The sequence below is a fragment of the Drosophila hydei genome, unplaced genomic scaffold, assembly GCF_003285905.1.
Source record: "Drosophila hydei strain 15085-1641.00,03,60 unplaced genomic scaffold, DhydRS2 tig00000283-arrow-arrow-pilon, whole genome shotgun sequence".
Taxonomy (NCBI): Eukaryota; Metazoa; Arthropoda; class Insecta; order Diptera; family Drosophilidae; genus Drosophila; species Drosophila hydei.
This window is the reverse complement of record NW_022045702.1, coordinates 269,513-285,796: the sequence shown is the minus strand read 5'-3', so window position 1 is coordinate 285,796 and position 16,284 is coordinate 269,513. Positions and strand designations below refer to the sequence as shown.

At 41.1% G+C, this 16,284-nt stretch overlaps 1 protein-coding gene across 1 annotated transcript; it reads right to left on the bottom strand.

The window, feature by feature from the left end:
• Nucleotides 1–659: 659 nt before the first annotated feature.
• LOC111599659 (mucin-5AC) lies at nucleotides 660–16,254 on the bottom strand (the record flags this gene model as incomplete). Its single annotated transcript, XM_023315355.2, has 5 exons — nucleotides 660–1,084; nucleotides 1,143–1,551; nucleotides 1,617–1,810; nucleotides 1,881–4,193; nucleotides 15,906–16,254. Coding segments are annotated over 5 exons (3,576 nt in total), but the record flags the coding sequence as incomplete, so codon positions are not given.
• Between the last annotated feature and the right edge of the window lie 30 nt (nucleotides 16,255–16,284).

Sequence of the window (16,284 nt, the reverse complement as noted above, 5' to 3'; positions counted from 1 at the left end):
ATGGCCAAGGAAACTGGCTATTCAGTCAATAAATCAACTACATACCCAATGAATCAGTTAATCAATTACAAAGACAACTGATCATTTCGTCAATAAAACTTTGCAAGTCAATCAACTAGATAGATAACTGCTTATTCAATCAATCATAATATAAACATTTCGATTGAACCGAATTTTCCACTGGTGTAAATATTAATTATATTTCGTGTTTAATTAATTTATTTGTACAATTATATATTTCTATATATATATATATATGTCGATAACAATAATATTAACTCCTATATAATATATATGAATAATTTTTGCAAACTAAGATCTGTGTGCCATATTGTGGTGCTGTTAACTCAACTAGGGCTACGATTGCGTAATGCGGCTCAACTTGGGAAAAAATGAATGTTTTAGATATAGACTAGAAGAACTAAGTGACTAATATCAACTAAGCACAAGTAGCGCCATTTAATTAAACATAGATCCTAAATCATAAAATCATAAAATAAACTGTGCATACAATATTTAGCATATATACAAGCGATTGAGCGATTGAGCTCAATCAAACAAGCGGGAAAGATACAGATTTAAAGATACAAAATACAAATAATACTGCTCGACAAGCACGCTAATTTCGAAATGGGAAGGACAGTTACATAGAGATGTGTGTGAGTGTGTGTGTGAATGAGCCTGATTTACATATATTAGTTGGTGGGCAATGGCGACGTGGTGTGCAGGTGGATGCTGATGGAGGTTTGGTGGATGGGGTGATTCAGTCAACGTCATATCTCGCACTCAAACTCTGAGATGCGATGGTTGAAGTAGACAACGCCATGCTCGAGATCCTCACTGAAGCCGCTCACATCCATGTAATCGGAGGCGGCGGAATCGTCCTCCACCCACTTGTGCAGCGAGCGGGTGATTTCCAGGCGCGACTGTGCGAAGGAGGGTCGCATATGCGGCTCCTTGTGCCAGCAGCGGGACATCAGATTGTAGAACTCGTGCCGGCTCTCCTTTGGCAGTTCCGGACGCAGGCCCTGCGGCACACGGCGAATGACCTCACGGCCCGTCAGGTGCGAGTAGGGCGTAGAGCCTGAAAGCATAAGACGAGATTAGCATACTCTACAGCATCGCCTCACACACTTCTATACCCAAGGTGGCAATCTCCCAGAGCACAATGCCAAAGGCCCAGATGTCCGTTTCGGTGGTGAACATGTGGAACTGTAGACTCTCCGGTGCCATCCAGCGTATGGGCAGTGCATGCCTTTTGCCAATTGTGTCGTGGCCATGATGCTTCTTCTCGGACGACGTTTGATCCTTGGAGCAGCCGCCGGCTGGCTGGCCAAAGGTCTGCTGCCAGTGCTGCAGTATGTAGCGACTGCCAAAGTCGAATTTGAATTTGTGCGCATTGCTGCGCATTATGTCGTTCGCAGCATTCTTCTCCTGCTCCTTGCGCATGCGCTCCGCATCCAGATCAATGGACATGCCAAAATCGCAAATCTTGCACATGCCATTGTGATCGAGCAGGACATTGCGCGCAGCCAGATCGCGATGGACAATCTGTTGGGAGATGAGCAGATGCGGTAAGTGTTTGACTCGCCAGAGAAGCTGGGAATAGAGCTCACCCTGTGCCCGGCTATGTACTCCATGCCGCAGGCAATATCCAAAGCAAAGCCCGCTAGAGTGCGCGGCGAGAGAGGCGCCAGGCTGCGTCCACCTGGCACTGAGGCGGGCAGAATATTCGTGGCACTACGTGCGGCACGCAGCAGCGAGAGCAGACGTCCGCGCATCGCATACTCCATGATTAGCATGTGGGGCTCTTTAACAATAAATAAAATGGAATAAGATAAAATTCAATTTAAGATTAGATTTTGAGTATCAATACATACCGCTCTCGACGCATGCTCCCAGAAGTGTGACCACGTTCTGATGGGAGCCCAGCTTGCGCATGATGTTGGCCTCATCCTTGAGGCTCACCTGGGCGCTGCAGGCGCGTATGGTCTTTACAGCCACAATCCTTGTGGCGCCAAAGTGTCCACTCAGATCATCAGCCTCCGCCTTCCACACTTGGCCAAAGTTGCCCTCGCCCAGAAGACTCTTCAAGCGTATGTTGCTGCGCTCGAACTCGTGATACTCGCTGGCCAAGGACGATTTGTCCTCGTAGCGATTGTGATTCGCATCGCGCTGTAAGTGCTGCTGCTGCTGCTGCTGCTGTTGCTGATGATGATCGACCTCATCTTCGTCCAGCTCTAGCTGATATTTGGAGTCCACTTTCTTCACCGGACTTATGGGCTGCTGATCTGTGATGCACACATCGAACACGTCGTCCTGCTTGGCCTGCCTTCGCACCACATAGTTGCGCACCATATACATGACAATGGCTACCAGTGGCACCACACCCACCGCCACCAGCACCAATGTGACCAGATTCATGCGCCGCATCTCCATGCCCACGTCGCGCTCCTCTGCAATAGCTGTGGAGCTAATATCAGAGGCAGCTGTGGAGGAGGAGGCAGAGGACTCCACAATTCCAATGAAAACATTGCCAATGGGCGCCTTCACCGGACTTGCTGGACTGGTGGTGCGTGGATTGACCGTGGAGCGCACAGATGTCAATACTGTGGTGCGCAGTATTTTGGAGCCCGAACTGGAGTCGGTGGTTGGTGCGTACTGTGTGGTGCGTGGTGTCGCCTCACAGTTGGCGGTGCTGTTGCAAAAGATTATCAAATTATTCTGATCCTCGATGTTGATCTCCTGCGTGAGTGACGGTCCTAAGGCGCGCAGTCGTTCCTTATCCTCCTCGATGATGGTCATGTGCTTGGCCGACAGTGTGGTTGTGGTGGCAGCTGTGGTTGTCACTGGATTGCTGGTGGTTGTAGTGGTGCTCGTTGTCGTGCTTGTCGTCGTCGAAGGCGTAGTGCTCGTCGTTGTGGTGCTAGTAGTTGTGCTGCTAGTCGTTGTTGTGCTTGGCCTTTTAGTGGTACTAGGTGGTTCGGTGGTGGTGGTTGTAGTTGAGGTTGTGCTTGTGCTGGTGCTTGTCGTGCTCGTTGTGCTGCTGGTGGAGCTAGTGCTGCTTGTGCTCGTGGTGCTTGGCTCTGGCTGCACCTCGGGCACCACTTGCCCCATGGTTGTCTCATCCTCAGCGCTCAGCACTGTGATTATGAGTGGTGTAGAGGATGTCTGTGGCTTGGTAACCACTCGACGCACCACCACAGGCTCCGCTTCAGCTGACTTCTGCTCCACTGAACTCTCAGCCAAGCCGGCTGTGGGTCGCCCAGAGCCCACGTAGCGTGTTCTGCTAATAGCAACTGGTGGAGCAGCTGCTGGTGCAGCTGGTGGTGCAACAATACCACGCTCACGCATGTGATATTTATAGCGACTGCGACTACGCTCCACAGCAGTTAGTGGGCGGCGCGTTGAGATGGTGGGCTTCACGGTGGACTCTGTTGTTGGCTCCGCCGTGGTGGTGCTGGTGGTGGTGCTGCTGCTGATCTGACTCACAGAAATCTCCAGCACGCGTGGATGCTCATCATCGCCCTCGGCGGGGGTGATAGTCAGTGCGCCAGGTTTGATAGGCGGCAGCTTAGAGCCAAAGTAAAGATACGGCTGCAGCTCTCCATCCTCTTCCTCCTCATCGTCCTCCTCCTGCGTTTGCTGCAGCGAGGCCACTGGCTTGCCACGGCCACGCTGCTTAACAGCGCCATCCGCTATGTGGTTAAGCGTATCGTTCTGCTCCTTGGCCACCACAAAGAGTCCATGCGACGACTCATCGCTGAAGAGGATCTCATTGGTGTCCCTTTCCCCCGTGGCCACCGCCGCCTTGCTAGGCGCACGCAGCACCACAGAGCTGCTGTTATTGCTGCTGACAGTGCCAGCCATAGCCATGCGCGTGAAATTGGCGCATTGCCGCATGCAGCTGGCGGTGGTGCGACGTGTGAAGTTCTTGGTGCAGTTGCGTATGCACACGGAGCGTGGATCGCTTGGCGCCTTCGAAGTGCTCTCCACGGCAGCCGATGGAGAGGTGGCGCTGCGTCCGGTCGTACCGATGCGATTGCGAAAGTTGCCACGGTGCAGAGCCGTGCGACGAGCAGCCAGCACATTCAGCAGCTTGCGCTCTCGCTCCTGCGCCGAGCTCTGTGTGGCAATCGAAGGGCGATTGCTGCCTGTGGGCCGGTATGTGGTGGGCTTCTCGGCAACCACATCTGCAAAAGGTACAAGAATAGAGTGGTTTAGTAAAGCAGCGCAACGAGTATGCTAAAAAGCCGCTTCTGGCCAAAGTCGCGTATACTTGATGCCAGAATCGTGACACGTATTGGAAAAGCAAATCGCGTTTGGGAAAAATAAACAGCGCTAAATCAACAAAAACTCGTTTCGATTCGATTGCCAACTTGACAACTGGCCAACCACAATTGTGTTAAGCGGTGCGTTTTCAAATACCCTAGACATGCCGATAACTAATAGGATTACCTAAGTGAAGCCAGCCTCAACGACGTGGAGTTAGATTCTAGCTCGAGTGTGTGTTACAGAGCATCTGCTAGTCGATCAGATGCGAAATTGGCAACTTCAACTAGCTTCGCTAAGGCATTAACAAAGTTTCGACTAAGCTTCAACTGGTTCACAATGCGTTTTCTGGGCAGCCTCTTGACATGTTTGGCCCCCGGTGGGGCAACAGCTGAGCCAGTGTTTGAGTAATTAGTTAGCCACAAATTGGTGGGTTGCCCCTCGGGCGAAACAGCTGCCCATTGTGTGCAGTGCACATTTGGACAAATGTTGAGGCGGCTGCTGCTGCTGCTGCTGATGCTGATGCCGATGCTGCGGCTGCTTGGTACATGAATCATGGAGGCGATTATCAGGCGGCTGCTTGCGCAATTGTTTAATTTTCGCGTTGCCATTAAAACTGCCAAAACGACTGGCAAACTCGCAACACAGCCAACAATGTTAGCAAACAAATTGTTGTTGCTGTTGTTGGCTGTTTTTCACAAGCATTTAGTTCATTGGCTTGCAGTTTAGGCCAAGGTTAGGCCTGGCATCTCAAGCGCGGCGCAGCGACTAGAACCAGCGACAAAAGCCAAGCCGCGATGCCGCCGCCGCCGCCGCTGTTGCCGCTGCAGTCGCCTTTTGGCCAAGTCTTGTATTTTCGGTTGACGTTTTATGGGGGGACTCGAGCCTCGAGCCGACGAGCTGCTCCATTGAGTGCGCCTCCATGGCTGCCTATTTCACAGTATTGCTTTAGAGCATGGTGCGCCCCATTTGGGCGTCTTGTCACGTCGCGTCGCTGCCTTCAACAGAACCAACAGCAACAACAACAACAACAACACAAGCAACAAATACAAAATAAAACTGCCATTTTTGCTCTGTGTTGCGAGACGCGGGCGTTGTTGCTGTGCCTATTTAATGAATAAAATAAATACCCTAACTCAAGGAATATGCACAAAGAGATACGGCTTGGTATGCAGACAGTGCGTTATGTTGAGGCAGATCGGGCTCTAAGTCAGTGAGAAAGAGAGATGGAGAGAGAGAGAAGAATTAAAAGCAGAAAAGTAAAGGGATAGATAAGACAGAGACAAATAGAGAGAGAGGGAGAGAGAGAGATAAGTTGAAGTAGAGGTAGCATGGGGAAGAAACGAAGATAGGAAGCTGAGATGAAGACAGCAATAGAGACAGTGTCTGGATTTGAGAGAGAGAGAGAGGGAGAGTAGACAAGAGTATAGAAAGAGAGAGTATAGGCAGAGTAGAGATAGAGTAAAGATATAATAGAGAACGAGTAGATAGAGAGAGTAGAGATACAATAGAGAGAGTGAGAGAGAAGAAGTAGTGCAGAGATAGAGTTCAAAAGTAGAAAAGAGTAAAGCACGCGAGAGCAGAGTAATGTCGACTAAATGACACTAATTAAGTTTAGCAGAAGAGTAATCAAAAGTCGACGATTGCTTAATTTGATGTATTTGTTTTAGTAGTTGTTGCTGTGCTGGTAGTGGTGTGGTATTTGTCGTGGTGCAGTCAGACAATCGTCAATCCACTTGGCCGCGCAACTTCTTGGCATTAGCTATGCTGTCGCTGCTGCTGCGCTGTCTCTAGCTCTGCTGCTTGGCATGCGCTGCGGAATTTTAATTTGAATTTGGCCAAAAGACACGATTTTGTTTTTGGGCAGCGGCTGCACGAAGCAGCGAACCAAAACGAACGAACGAACCAACCGCACAGCCAACAAAATGGTCAACAAAGCGCAAAAGCCAAAACTCAAAACAGAATTCGCTTTTGGCCAAAAAGCAGGAGAAAAAAAACACAAATTCTAAGCAGCTTAGCCAAGTCAAGTGCTTACATAATGCCAAAAAAAAACATTCTGAGAGCGGTATATTAAATCCCATGACTAATGCCAATATTTACTTAGACTTGCGGCCAAAAAAGTGCTGCTGTTGATGTGAAATTTAATTGCTGGCAATTTGGCACAATGGGCGAGCATTCAGTTAAGACCGGGTTCTACTTCTCTTCTGCTCATGGACAATGCCACAAGGCTCCCACGAATCGGCCTTTGGCTGCCTTAAGCCATTACCTGATGGCAGAATAAAAGTCAAGTTTTAATTACGAATTACGCGAGTCAACAATTGAATGCGAGACTATACATATATATTTATATACATAATATATATATATATTATATAGAGAGGTACAATTGCTTGTCGCTTGAATGAATCGCATGTCTTTTCTTTAGAACTTTTAATTAGAAATAAATTACGAACATGAGTGGGCTGCCGTTTGTTCTATCAGTTGGCTAATTGACAACCTGACAGACTGACAAACTGACTACAAAAATTGCAAGCACAATAAATACACTCGGACACACTGAGACAATTGCTGTGTTTGCCTAAAATTTTGATAGTATTTAATGGCGCCATATTAAATATTATGAAATGACATGCAATAGGTATCTTACATACATACATTTAGCTATATATGTATTTATATACATACATCTTTATATACGTTTTCATATGACACAAATATCAATCATACGCAACGTTGCACATGGCAACACAAATTAAAGAGTGGCTCACATTTGGCCCACAATTTGGCAATTCTACATAAACTGCAAAAGTTAACTAAAGCAAAAACATTTTTTTTTAATTTATACAAACTTAAAGACATTTCAGACAGATATAAAGTGATATAGATTGAGCAATAATAAATTGGCTTAAATTTTGTTTTATATATAAATAAGCAAGATATAAAAAAAAATAATTAAAAACGTGATAATGATGATAAGCTTCCACATTTCCAGTAAAGTGTCGACAGCCTAAGCCAATTTCTAGAACAAATCATTCTCTTCTGATCATCTTCAAATAGTGCTTTAATTGTATTCAGTATAAGGCAAAGAGCAAATATTTTTCGAAAGTTTCTTCTCTCTCAGTTCATATAGGATACATAGTCTGTAGACTAATAAAAATAATTTTGTTCCACTTTGGAATTTAAAAAATATGTCGAAAATAATCTATAAAAAATGTAATTTCAGAGCAAAATGAAATTTAAAAGTTTTCCACTTTGGAACAAATAAAAAATTTCCACTCTCAGCCTAAGCCCACTTTAACCAGCTTTCACTGTGCAGTCCAATTCGTTGTTATTCAATAGAATTAATTGAGTTTTAACAATTTTCGCTTAGCACAATGACAACAAGCTATACTAATCCACTCTCAGCATTGTTTGCAAATGACTAAAAATAAATTTGATTTGCTTTGCATGGATTTCTATACTACATACATATATATATATATATATATATATATATATATATATATATATATATATTTATTTATTAGAAGCTAGACTACAGACGGTAGAGTTAAAAAGCTAACGTTCATTTAATGCCCGACTTCCACGCCTTGGCCCTGAAAGCTTGTGCGGCTCTTTATAAGCTAAAACAGTTTAAGCCACATGCGGCTTTAGATGCAGAGCAAAACAAATGTGACTAATTGTGAATCATTTCCGCCACACTCACACACACACACACAAGCGCGCGCAATTGCAGAAATACAATTCAATAAAAGCAAAATTGAGTAAAACTTTCATTAATTCATTGCCGCTAATTCATGTGGCGACTGCCGCAGCTCCAATTCGCGCTTCATCTTCAGCTTCACTTTTGCTTTCTTGCCTTGCAGCCTGCTCATAAATACAATTTTTAAATGCCGCCTTGGCCAAAACGAAACTTTCTCTGCGCGCTTTCGTTGCAGTTTGCTTGCAATTTCTTTTATACCCAGCAATAAGTGTCTGTGTGTACGAGGGGCATATAGGTTGAGATGTAAGCAATAAGCAATAATAATAAATAAATATCGTGTAGCTTAGCAGATTAAGAGAGCAAACAAATTCTTGAGATGGAATTCTGATTTAGGCGTATCACGTCAAAGTCTTTTATGGATTCTTCTGCTGTATTCATAAAGTGATTTATGGCTAATTTGTAAATACATTAAGAAGTCTTTTGATGTACTTTTATGATACCAGCTCTGGCTAAAATGTATGCATAGTGTTGAAGCAGGGATAAAAATACGTGTAGCTCGAAAACACTTTATAGTCATGCATGAACTTTAGACGCTAAACAGACAACAGCTTAACAAAGAGATTAAAATATATTTAAATTATATTATACATGTCCTCTATAGCCATTAACAGGGTATTCGCTAATCTTTTTCTTCACAACTGTAGCTCGCTCTATGCGCTGCACCCTACAGCGTCTAGTTGCCTTTGCCCGTCTGCCCGCCATTCACTTCAGCTGCAGCTCCGTCTCCATCTTCCTCGTCGTCTGCGCCTCTGTCTCTGTCGCCCACTTCAGTTGCAGCTCCGGCTCTGGCCATGTTCATGGCATTAACTTGTTTTGCTGGCCACCGCCGCCATGCACACGACACGTTTTGGTTGGGGCGATCGAAAGCATTTCTAATGTGAAATCGAAACATGCAACAAAATGCCAAAAGCAGCGAAAACTGTACAAGCCCAGCAGGCGAGAGTGGGAGCAGACGGCGCTGCAATGAAGCAACAGCAGCAGCCAAGACACTGCCAAAGTTGGCAGTTCATGTGCGTGACATTTTGCTAAAGAAGGAGTTAAAGTGGAGCTGGTTGGGCCTAGGTGCAGTTGTATGCAGGAAATACGACAGTTGCCGTTGCAGACGTGAGAAAGCGAAAGAAATGCCAAAGGTAAAAAAAATGCAACTAAAAGACGTTGCGGATGTCAATGCGGAAATCGAGCAAAACAAAAACGTTGTCGTGAAATGCCAACTAATGGCACTTCCAACTGTTTCCTGGTTGTCACTCAAAGCTGTAGCCCTTATAGCCCAAAATTGACCCAGCTGCCATCAAATAAAAACTTAAGTTAAACCAAACTGCCCAACAAAAACTGACCTCTAAACGAAATGGGTGCGTTTCTATGCTCGATTAGCAGAGTGCAGAGAGGTATATTGGCTTTTTAAGATATAGTAGATACGCTTAATAAACAGAGCTAGAGAGTTTCTTGGCTTCTGGCTGAACCATACTTTCAGCTGCAGTAATAAGCGAGCCAAGGATTTGAGGTATACAAATATAAAAAAATTCTACATTTTTATATCCATTAAAAAGAATACTGAGCATAAGGCATATTAGATTAAGCTATAGCTCTTAAGTATAATTTTTAATATATCAATATATATAAAATAAGAATAATTTTTAATATATCAATATATATAAAATAAGAAGAAATAAAAATATACTTTTGTATATACCTTAAACTTCTTAAATATGCATATATCTCTAGTTTTTATCTAATACATCAGAAATACATATTTATGCTCTATTAAAAATCCTCTATAGCCAAGTTAATACCAAGATGACAACGTACTTTTCTACACAATTTAGGCTTTGGATGACTTATAATCAAATGACAAAATGTAGTTAATAATTATATATAAATTCAGCTGTAGAAATATTGTAAGCAGTGGTACTTCACCACTCTTGCTTGGTCAGATAATTTTTCGCCACAGCTACTTCTTGTTATCTAATTCTTGTTATCTAATATTATCATTATGCTCTATGAGCAACCCCCGACTTTATATAAATTTTATATATCTATTATATATATGTAACTACCAACCTATCTATTATCAGTCTATCTATGAGTCCAGCCATCTATCTATCTACCTATCTGTATATCGGTCTATCTATCCAGCGATCTGTCCATTTTGTCTGTCTCTCTATCTGTTTACCTATCTATCTATCTATTTACGTATCTATCTATCTATCTATCTATCTATCTATCTATCTATCTATCTATCTATCTATCTATCTATCTATCTATCTATCTATCTATCTATCTATCTATCTATCTATCTATCTATCTATCTATCTATCTATCTATCTATCTATCTATCTATCTATCTATCTATCTATCTATCTATCTATCTATCTATCTATCTATCTATCTATCTATCTATCTATCTATCTATCTATCTATCTATCTATCTATCTATCTATCTATCTATCTATCTATCTATCTATCTATCTATCTATCTATCTATCTATCTATCAATCTATCCATTTATTTAGAGGATTGCTAACCCCCTACTTCTATCCATTTCAATTTTTACTATCTCTTTCTTCTAACATTGCAACCACACCACTTTTTTTTGCTGAGCGAGTATTATGCAGTCAAGCAGCTCCAACCAACAGGTTCTTACTTGCGTTTTAATGTGTGTGCTTATTTTAGTTTTTTTTGTCCGTCTGACAATATGTTAAATGTGTACAGCGAATAACAAATGCAGCATTGGATAATTGCAAAGTTTTTATTCGTAATTTTTTTCCGAGCTTTGTTTTTTTTGCTGGCATTGTGCCCGGGTTGGAGGCTTCCGTTTATTTGTTTTGGCTTTGGCTTTGGCTTTACGAATTCAGTGCGAGTCGCTTGGCTCGGTCTACAAAGTATTCAATAGTCGAAGTTGCTGTTGCTGGCGTTTGTTGTTGTGCATTGAGGCGTTGCAAATGGCTGTGGGGCGTGTCACATGCTCATCAGCAGCAGCAACAGCAGCAGCAACTTACAGCAGCAGCAGCAGCAACTCTCGCATCAGCAGCTTGTTGCACACTTTTACGCAATGTAAACTGAAATTTTGTTGTTGCTTTTTTGTCGTTCGTTCAGCCCTTTTGGCCGCGACCCGCGTGCAGCTTGAGCATCATTAGTTGGCCGCTTGCTTTCTTTTGTGGCTGACGTTAAGTTCGCCCCTCAACAAACTAAATCATGTAAGCTGCTGTCTTACATAAGTCTTTGGGTCAGCTGCGTTTAATTAATCACAGTCAAGCAAAATAAAAAAGAAATAAAAATAAAATGTTTAAAAATTGACCCAAGTCGATGACAAAAGTTCAATAAACTGCTCGTTAGTTTGTTCGTTTGATTAGCCGCATTTTGCAACGCTAGCTGATGAAAATGAAATTATAAACATTTTATGTAAACAACCAACAGCAAAAGCAGCGAAAAACAAATGCCAAAACAAAATAGCGAAACGCAAAACAAAAACTCACAAAAAAATCGCCAACAGTTTTTTTAATAGCCGCTGCGAACCGCACACAAATTACGCGTTTCATTTCCTTTTCCTTCAGCAACAACAACGACAGCAACCGCAAAAATAATAATTTTAAATGCGCTTTAAAACCAATAATAAAAGAGTATATGAAGAAAAGCGCAAGCCAAGGGAAAAGCGAAAAAGAAAAGGCTTTCAAAGACTGATGGAAAGCTGCAAGAGCAAATCAAACTTTAACTTTCCCTCAGTCTAAACAGGCCCAAATTCGACTGCAATCTGAAAAGTCAACAACAAATAAAATAATATTATTATTGAATATTTGTTTCTTGACGGCCCGCAAACAACAACAAGCAATACGTAACCCGGCAGTGGCTGCAAGAGATGCTCAACACAAATATTTACACAATTACTTAGGGAGAGAAGGAGTGGCAGGGCGAGGGCGGGGGCTGTGTAGGGCTTAGAGTGTAAATCATTTTAGCTAGTACTTCAAGCACGTAATGTGCAGCAGCAGCAGCAGCAACAGCAACTGCAGCCATGTAACGGGTATTATCATTTTGTCACGAAATATGTTACGTATTGAAAGAGACTTTGGTTTTGTGAATAAATATAATAATAATGCATAATATTTATAGCCAAAGCAAACTGTATAAGCTTGCTAAGCTGTAAGCAGACTAAAACTCAATCAGATTTTTTAAGACTAGAACTTTCTGTGCTTTGACTTATGATAGTAAGGCAAAACTGTCAGAATAATTAAATAAACACATTTTGAAAAATTAAAAAATTAAAAAATATTAATAAATAAATTATAAATAAACAATAAATAAACAAATGTAAGAAAAAATCAAATAAATAAATTTTAAAAAAATTTAAATTAATACAAAAATTTAATTTAAATAAATAAATGAAAATATGAAATGATATATATTAGTTATTTATATATCATAAATAAAAACAAATATTTTAAAACTTAAAAATAAATGAAATATTTTTGTTTTTTTAATCAATTTATGTAGAGAAATTTTGCCATATCTTTTATTATTATATAGTATATTAATCACTATTTCACTGATATATATATATATATATATATATATATATATATATATATATATATATATACATAAATATACCATATTATTCAATTTAAGTGTCTTACAATTCGCGCTTCATATGTGTTAAAAAGTGTATTTAAATATTTGTAAATTCCCAGCAAACAGTTCTTTTTTTTGTTGATTTTTTCGCGCTCTTTTGTTTTTGAGTAATGGCCGAAAACAATGAATCATAAGCATACATGCAGTATATAATTAAGCATGTGTGTGTGTGTGTTTGTGTTTTAGTGTGATTAGCTACACCCAGTTAAGTGCAGCAGAAAAAAACACAGAGAAACACAGCCTCAGCTATTCGAGCATGGGCATGAGCTGTATGAGCCGCATGTGGCAGAACGCCCACATTGCGCATACGCCAGGCTGTGCGAACGAGAGCTGCGGCTGTAGCAGACGTTGCACACATGCTGCACTTGGCGTGGCTTAGTTGGTCGACTGGCAGCAGCCTGTTTTGGCTTTTTATGTTGACTTTTTTCGATTTGGCGCTCCTCTGCTTGACGCTGATAAATGTGTCGGATTACGCAATGAACGCACACATGACGGACGAGCAGGTAACAGGTAACAGGTAACAATAATGAGCAAGCAAGCACACCAAGCCAGCAAATAGAGAGGCTCGCGTCAGAGTGAGAGAGCGCGAAGAGACCACAAATATTAATATATATGTTGAGGATTTCATTGTGCTGGCCATCGAGTAGCCAAACGACACCTACAAACACCTGAAGAACTGCATTTCGTAACGAAGCGAAGCTTCCCAAAAGACACAACAAAAAGAAACCTCAAGAAACAAAAAAAATAAATGCGCATTCATTGCCGCGGGCTGGGAGGGGATTAGGAAGTTGGTCTTAGCACTCAGAGATCTTAACGCGCATACATTAAAAATAAAAAATAATCAAAATGCACTAAACTCTTTGTTTAGCTGCCTCTTGGCGCTCCACCAACCTGTTTATGTAAGCCCAAATGCGAGTGGGTAACACAATTCAAATCGTAATCAAAGGAAAAAATGAAAAAAGAGCCCACAGTTTGGCTCATGAATAAACATGCATAAATTTATAATTTTAATTTTAAAAATATATATTTTTCTATACACTGTAGGCAGTCTTGAAAGCGAGTATAATAGTTGCCCAAAAAGGTACGCAAAGCGCAGCAGATGAGCTTTGATACTTTAACTAATCTTGATTAGCATAAAGAGCGCAAAATATTAAAGCTAGGTTAATTTCTCTCAACATGTGGAAGACTATAAATAAGTTTGGGTGGCATTTGCTATCGATAACTATCGATAAGTTATATAAATTAAAGTTTTAAGGATTTTTCATAGCAATCAAATCATTAGCATTCATTTGATCTAAGAGTTCAGTGCCCACAATAGAAATTATTCCACAGTTTCGAACTTACTCAGCTCTTAACTTATTGCAGGGTATCTTTTAGTCACGCATTTCCTTCTTCATGCACTCATAATTGTATTCATTCTCTGGGTTTTTACTTTAGTTGAGTGAAAATGCGGGCCTTGGCAACTAGGCCTAACTGGCATAAGCTTAGCCAAGCCACGCTGAAGCTGGCCAACAAACACTCGAGCAGCCAGCAAAGACAATTGACATTTGACGCCCACACACGCTGTGCTGAAGCTAACGAATAATTGTTAAAAAAAAAAAAACAGAAATACTTGATAGAAATAACATTTAACGATGCCACATATCTATATATCTAAATAAATATATTTATGCGAGTGCCATGGACAAAGCCTGACTTGCAACAGACAGTCGCATGGAAAGGAAGGCTATTTGCAGCATGCCGAAGCCATTGAGGCAATTTGTTTGAACTTAATAAGAGCGGACAAAAATAAACAACAAAAACTAAATGCGAGTTCAGCTTTAAACAAGATCAACAAAGGAGAAGCCATGGATATAAGAGTCGTTAATAGATATGTGGAGCGATGGACTTGAGGGATAAATAACTTGACTTGCACAATTATATGTAGAAATATTTGAAGATGTCTTTCAATTTAGATAAATAGGTAGATAAATTTGAATATCAACTGTAGTGGGGGATGTACTAAATAGACAATGTAGATAATTAGTTAGAAACTTAAAGAGACTGGAATAAGTCGAGGCTAATATTGAGTGTGCAGGTATGAAAAGATAGATAGATTAATCTATGTATGTTTTTCGATATATAGGCATCGTTATAGTTAGATAAATAAACAGATACACAACTAGATATAAAAGACATAAAACACAATGCTGTCAGCCATGAAAGACTTGGTTTGCAGAACTAAAGGGATTAAAAGCAAATAAAGTAAAGTAATTCAAATGATAAATAAATTGAGTGATAATTAGTAATAAAATAATAAGTAGATAGATAGCAAGATAGTTATATTAGGATCGAAATAGTGTGAGAAAGAAGGAGGGTTAGAGTGAGAGAATCGGACAGAGTGAGAGTGAGATTAAGAAAAATAGAGAGAGAGAGAAAGAGCGAAATAAATCTCGACATTAATTAAAATTAGTTAAATGACATAGCAGTTCTGTCATTTAAATTGAAGAAATAACTAAATTTACTTTCTAAGGCATTTTTGTATTATAAATAAATTTATAAACTTTCAATATAAATATATATGCTCATAGTCAGGAAGATAGACAGATGAACAGATACGAGTAGTTCGATCAGCAATCTTCAAAACATGCTTGACAGCATTTTCTGTTCGTAAGCAGATACATGTTGAGGCAGAAAGATCAACAGATAGATAAATAGATGGACAAACTTACAATAGTCTTTAGGTATTCATAAATTGAAGACTGTTGCTGTCTAATTAAAAGTCTAGTTGGGTTATAAAAATGCCTAGTAAATTGAATATAAATATACATATATAAATAAAGCTAGTTGTAACGACAGACCGAAAGCTTTATAAATATGGGCACTATATGACGACGTTTTCTGTCTATCAACTGCAAAGAGAGATTAGCCAATGCCAGTTGCTGTGGCTGTTGCCTCTTCTGCCGCACTTTCAGCTGGCCAATTGTTTAGTGTTTTTCTTTTTTTTTTGGCTCGCTGTTTTATGTCTGGCAGCCAACTGGGACTGTTGGCCAAGCTGCGTTGCGGTTGTTGTTGCTGTTGGTGGTTGTTGCTGGCTGTTGCTGCTGGCAGTTGGTCAATAATTGGCATAGATTTATTTCGGCTCGTTTTGGCCAATTTTCCCAAATGCGAGCGCATAATTTTCCGTTGTGTTTTCTGCTGTTGTGTGCCAAAGGGGCGCAGCTGATCTATTGTCTATCTAACGTATGTGCAATACAGGAAAACTTACCCACATCTCCGGCGCTCAAAATTTCTGCTGAATTGCCTGGCATTTGGCTTTCGCTGCCAGCAATTGTTGCTGTTGCTGCCGCTGCTGCTGCTGCCGCTGCTGTTGCTGCTGCTGTTACATTGTCTTGTTGCACGTCTGCCCCTTGCTGCTGCTGTCTAATTGCACCATTAGTTGCACTCGTTTGCGTTTCGCTAGCTGTTGTCGCTGTTGTTGCTGCCTCTACTTGCAACAGCAATGACAATGCCACTAGCAGCAGCAGCAGCAACATGTACGATCCGCGACGCCAAAATGATTCATTGCTTCGATGAATTTCCATCAACGACATCGTTAGCGAAGCATATACCGAAAAAAATTAAATTATATCTATATATATTTATTT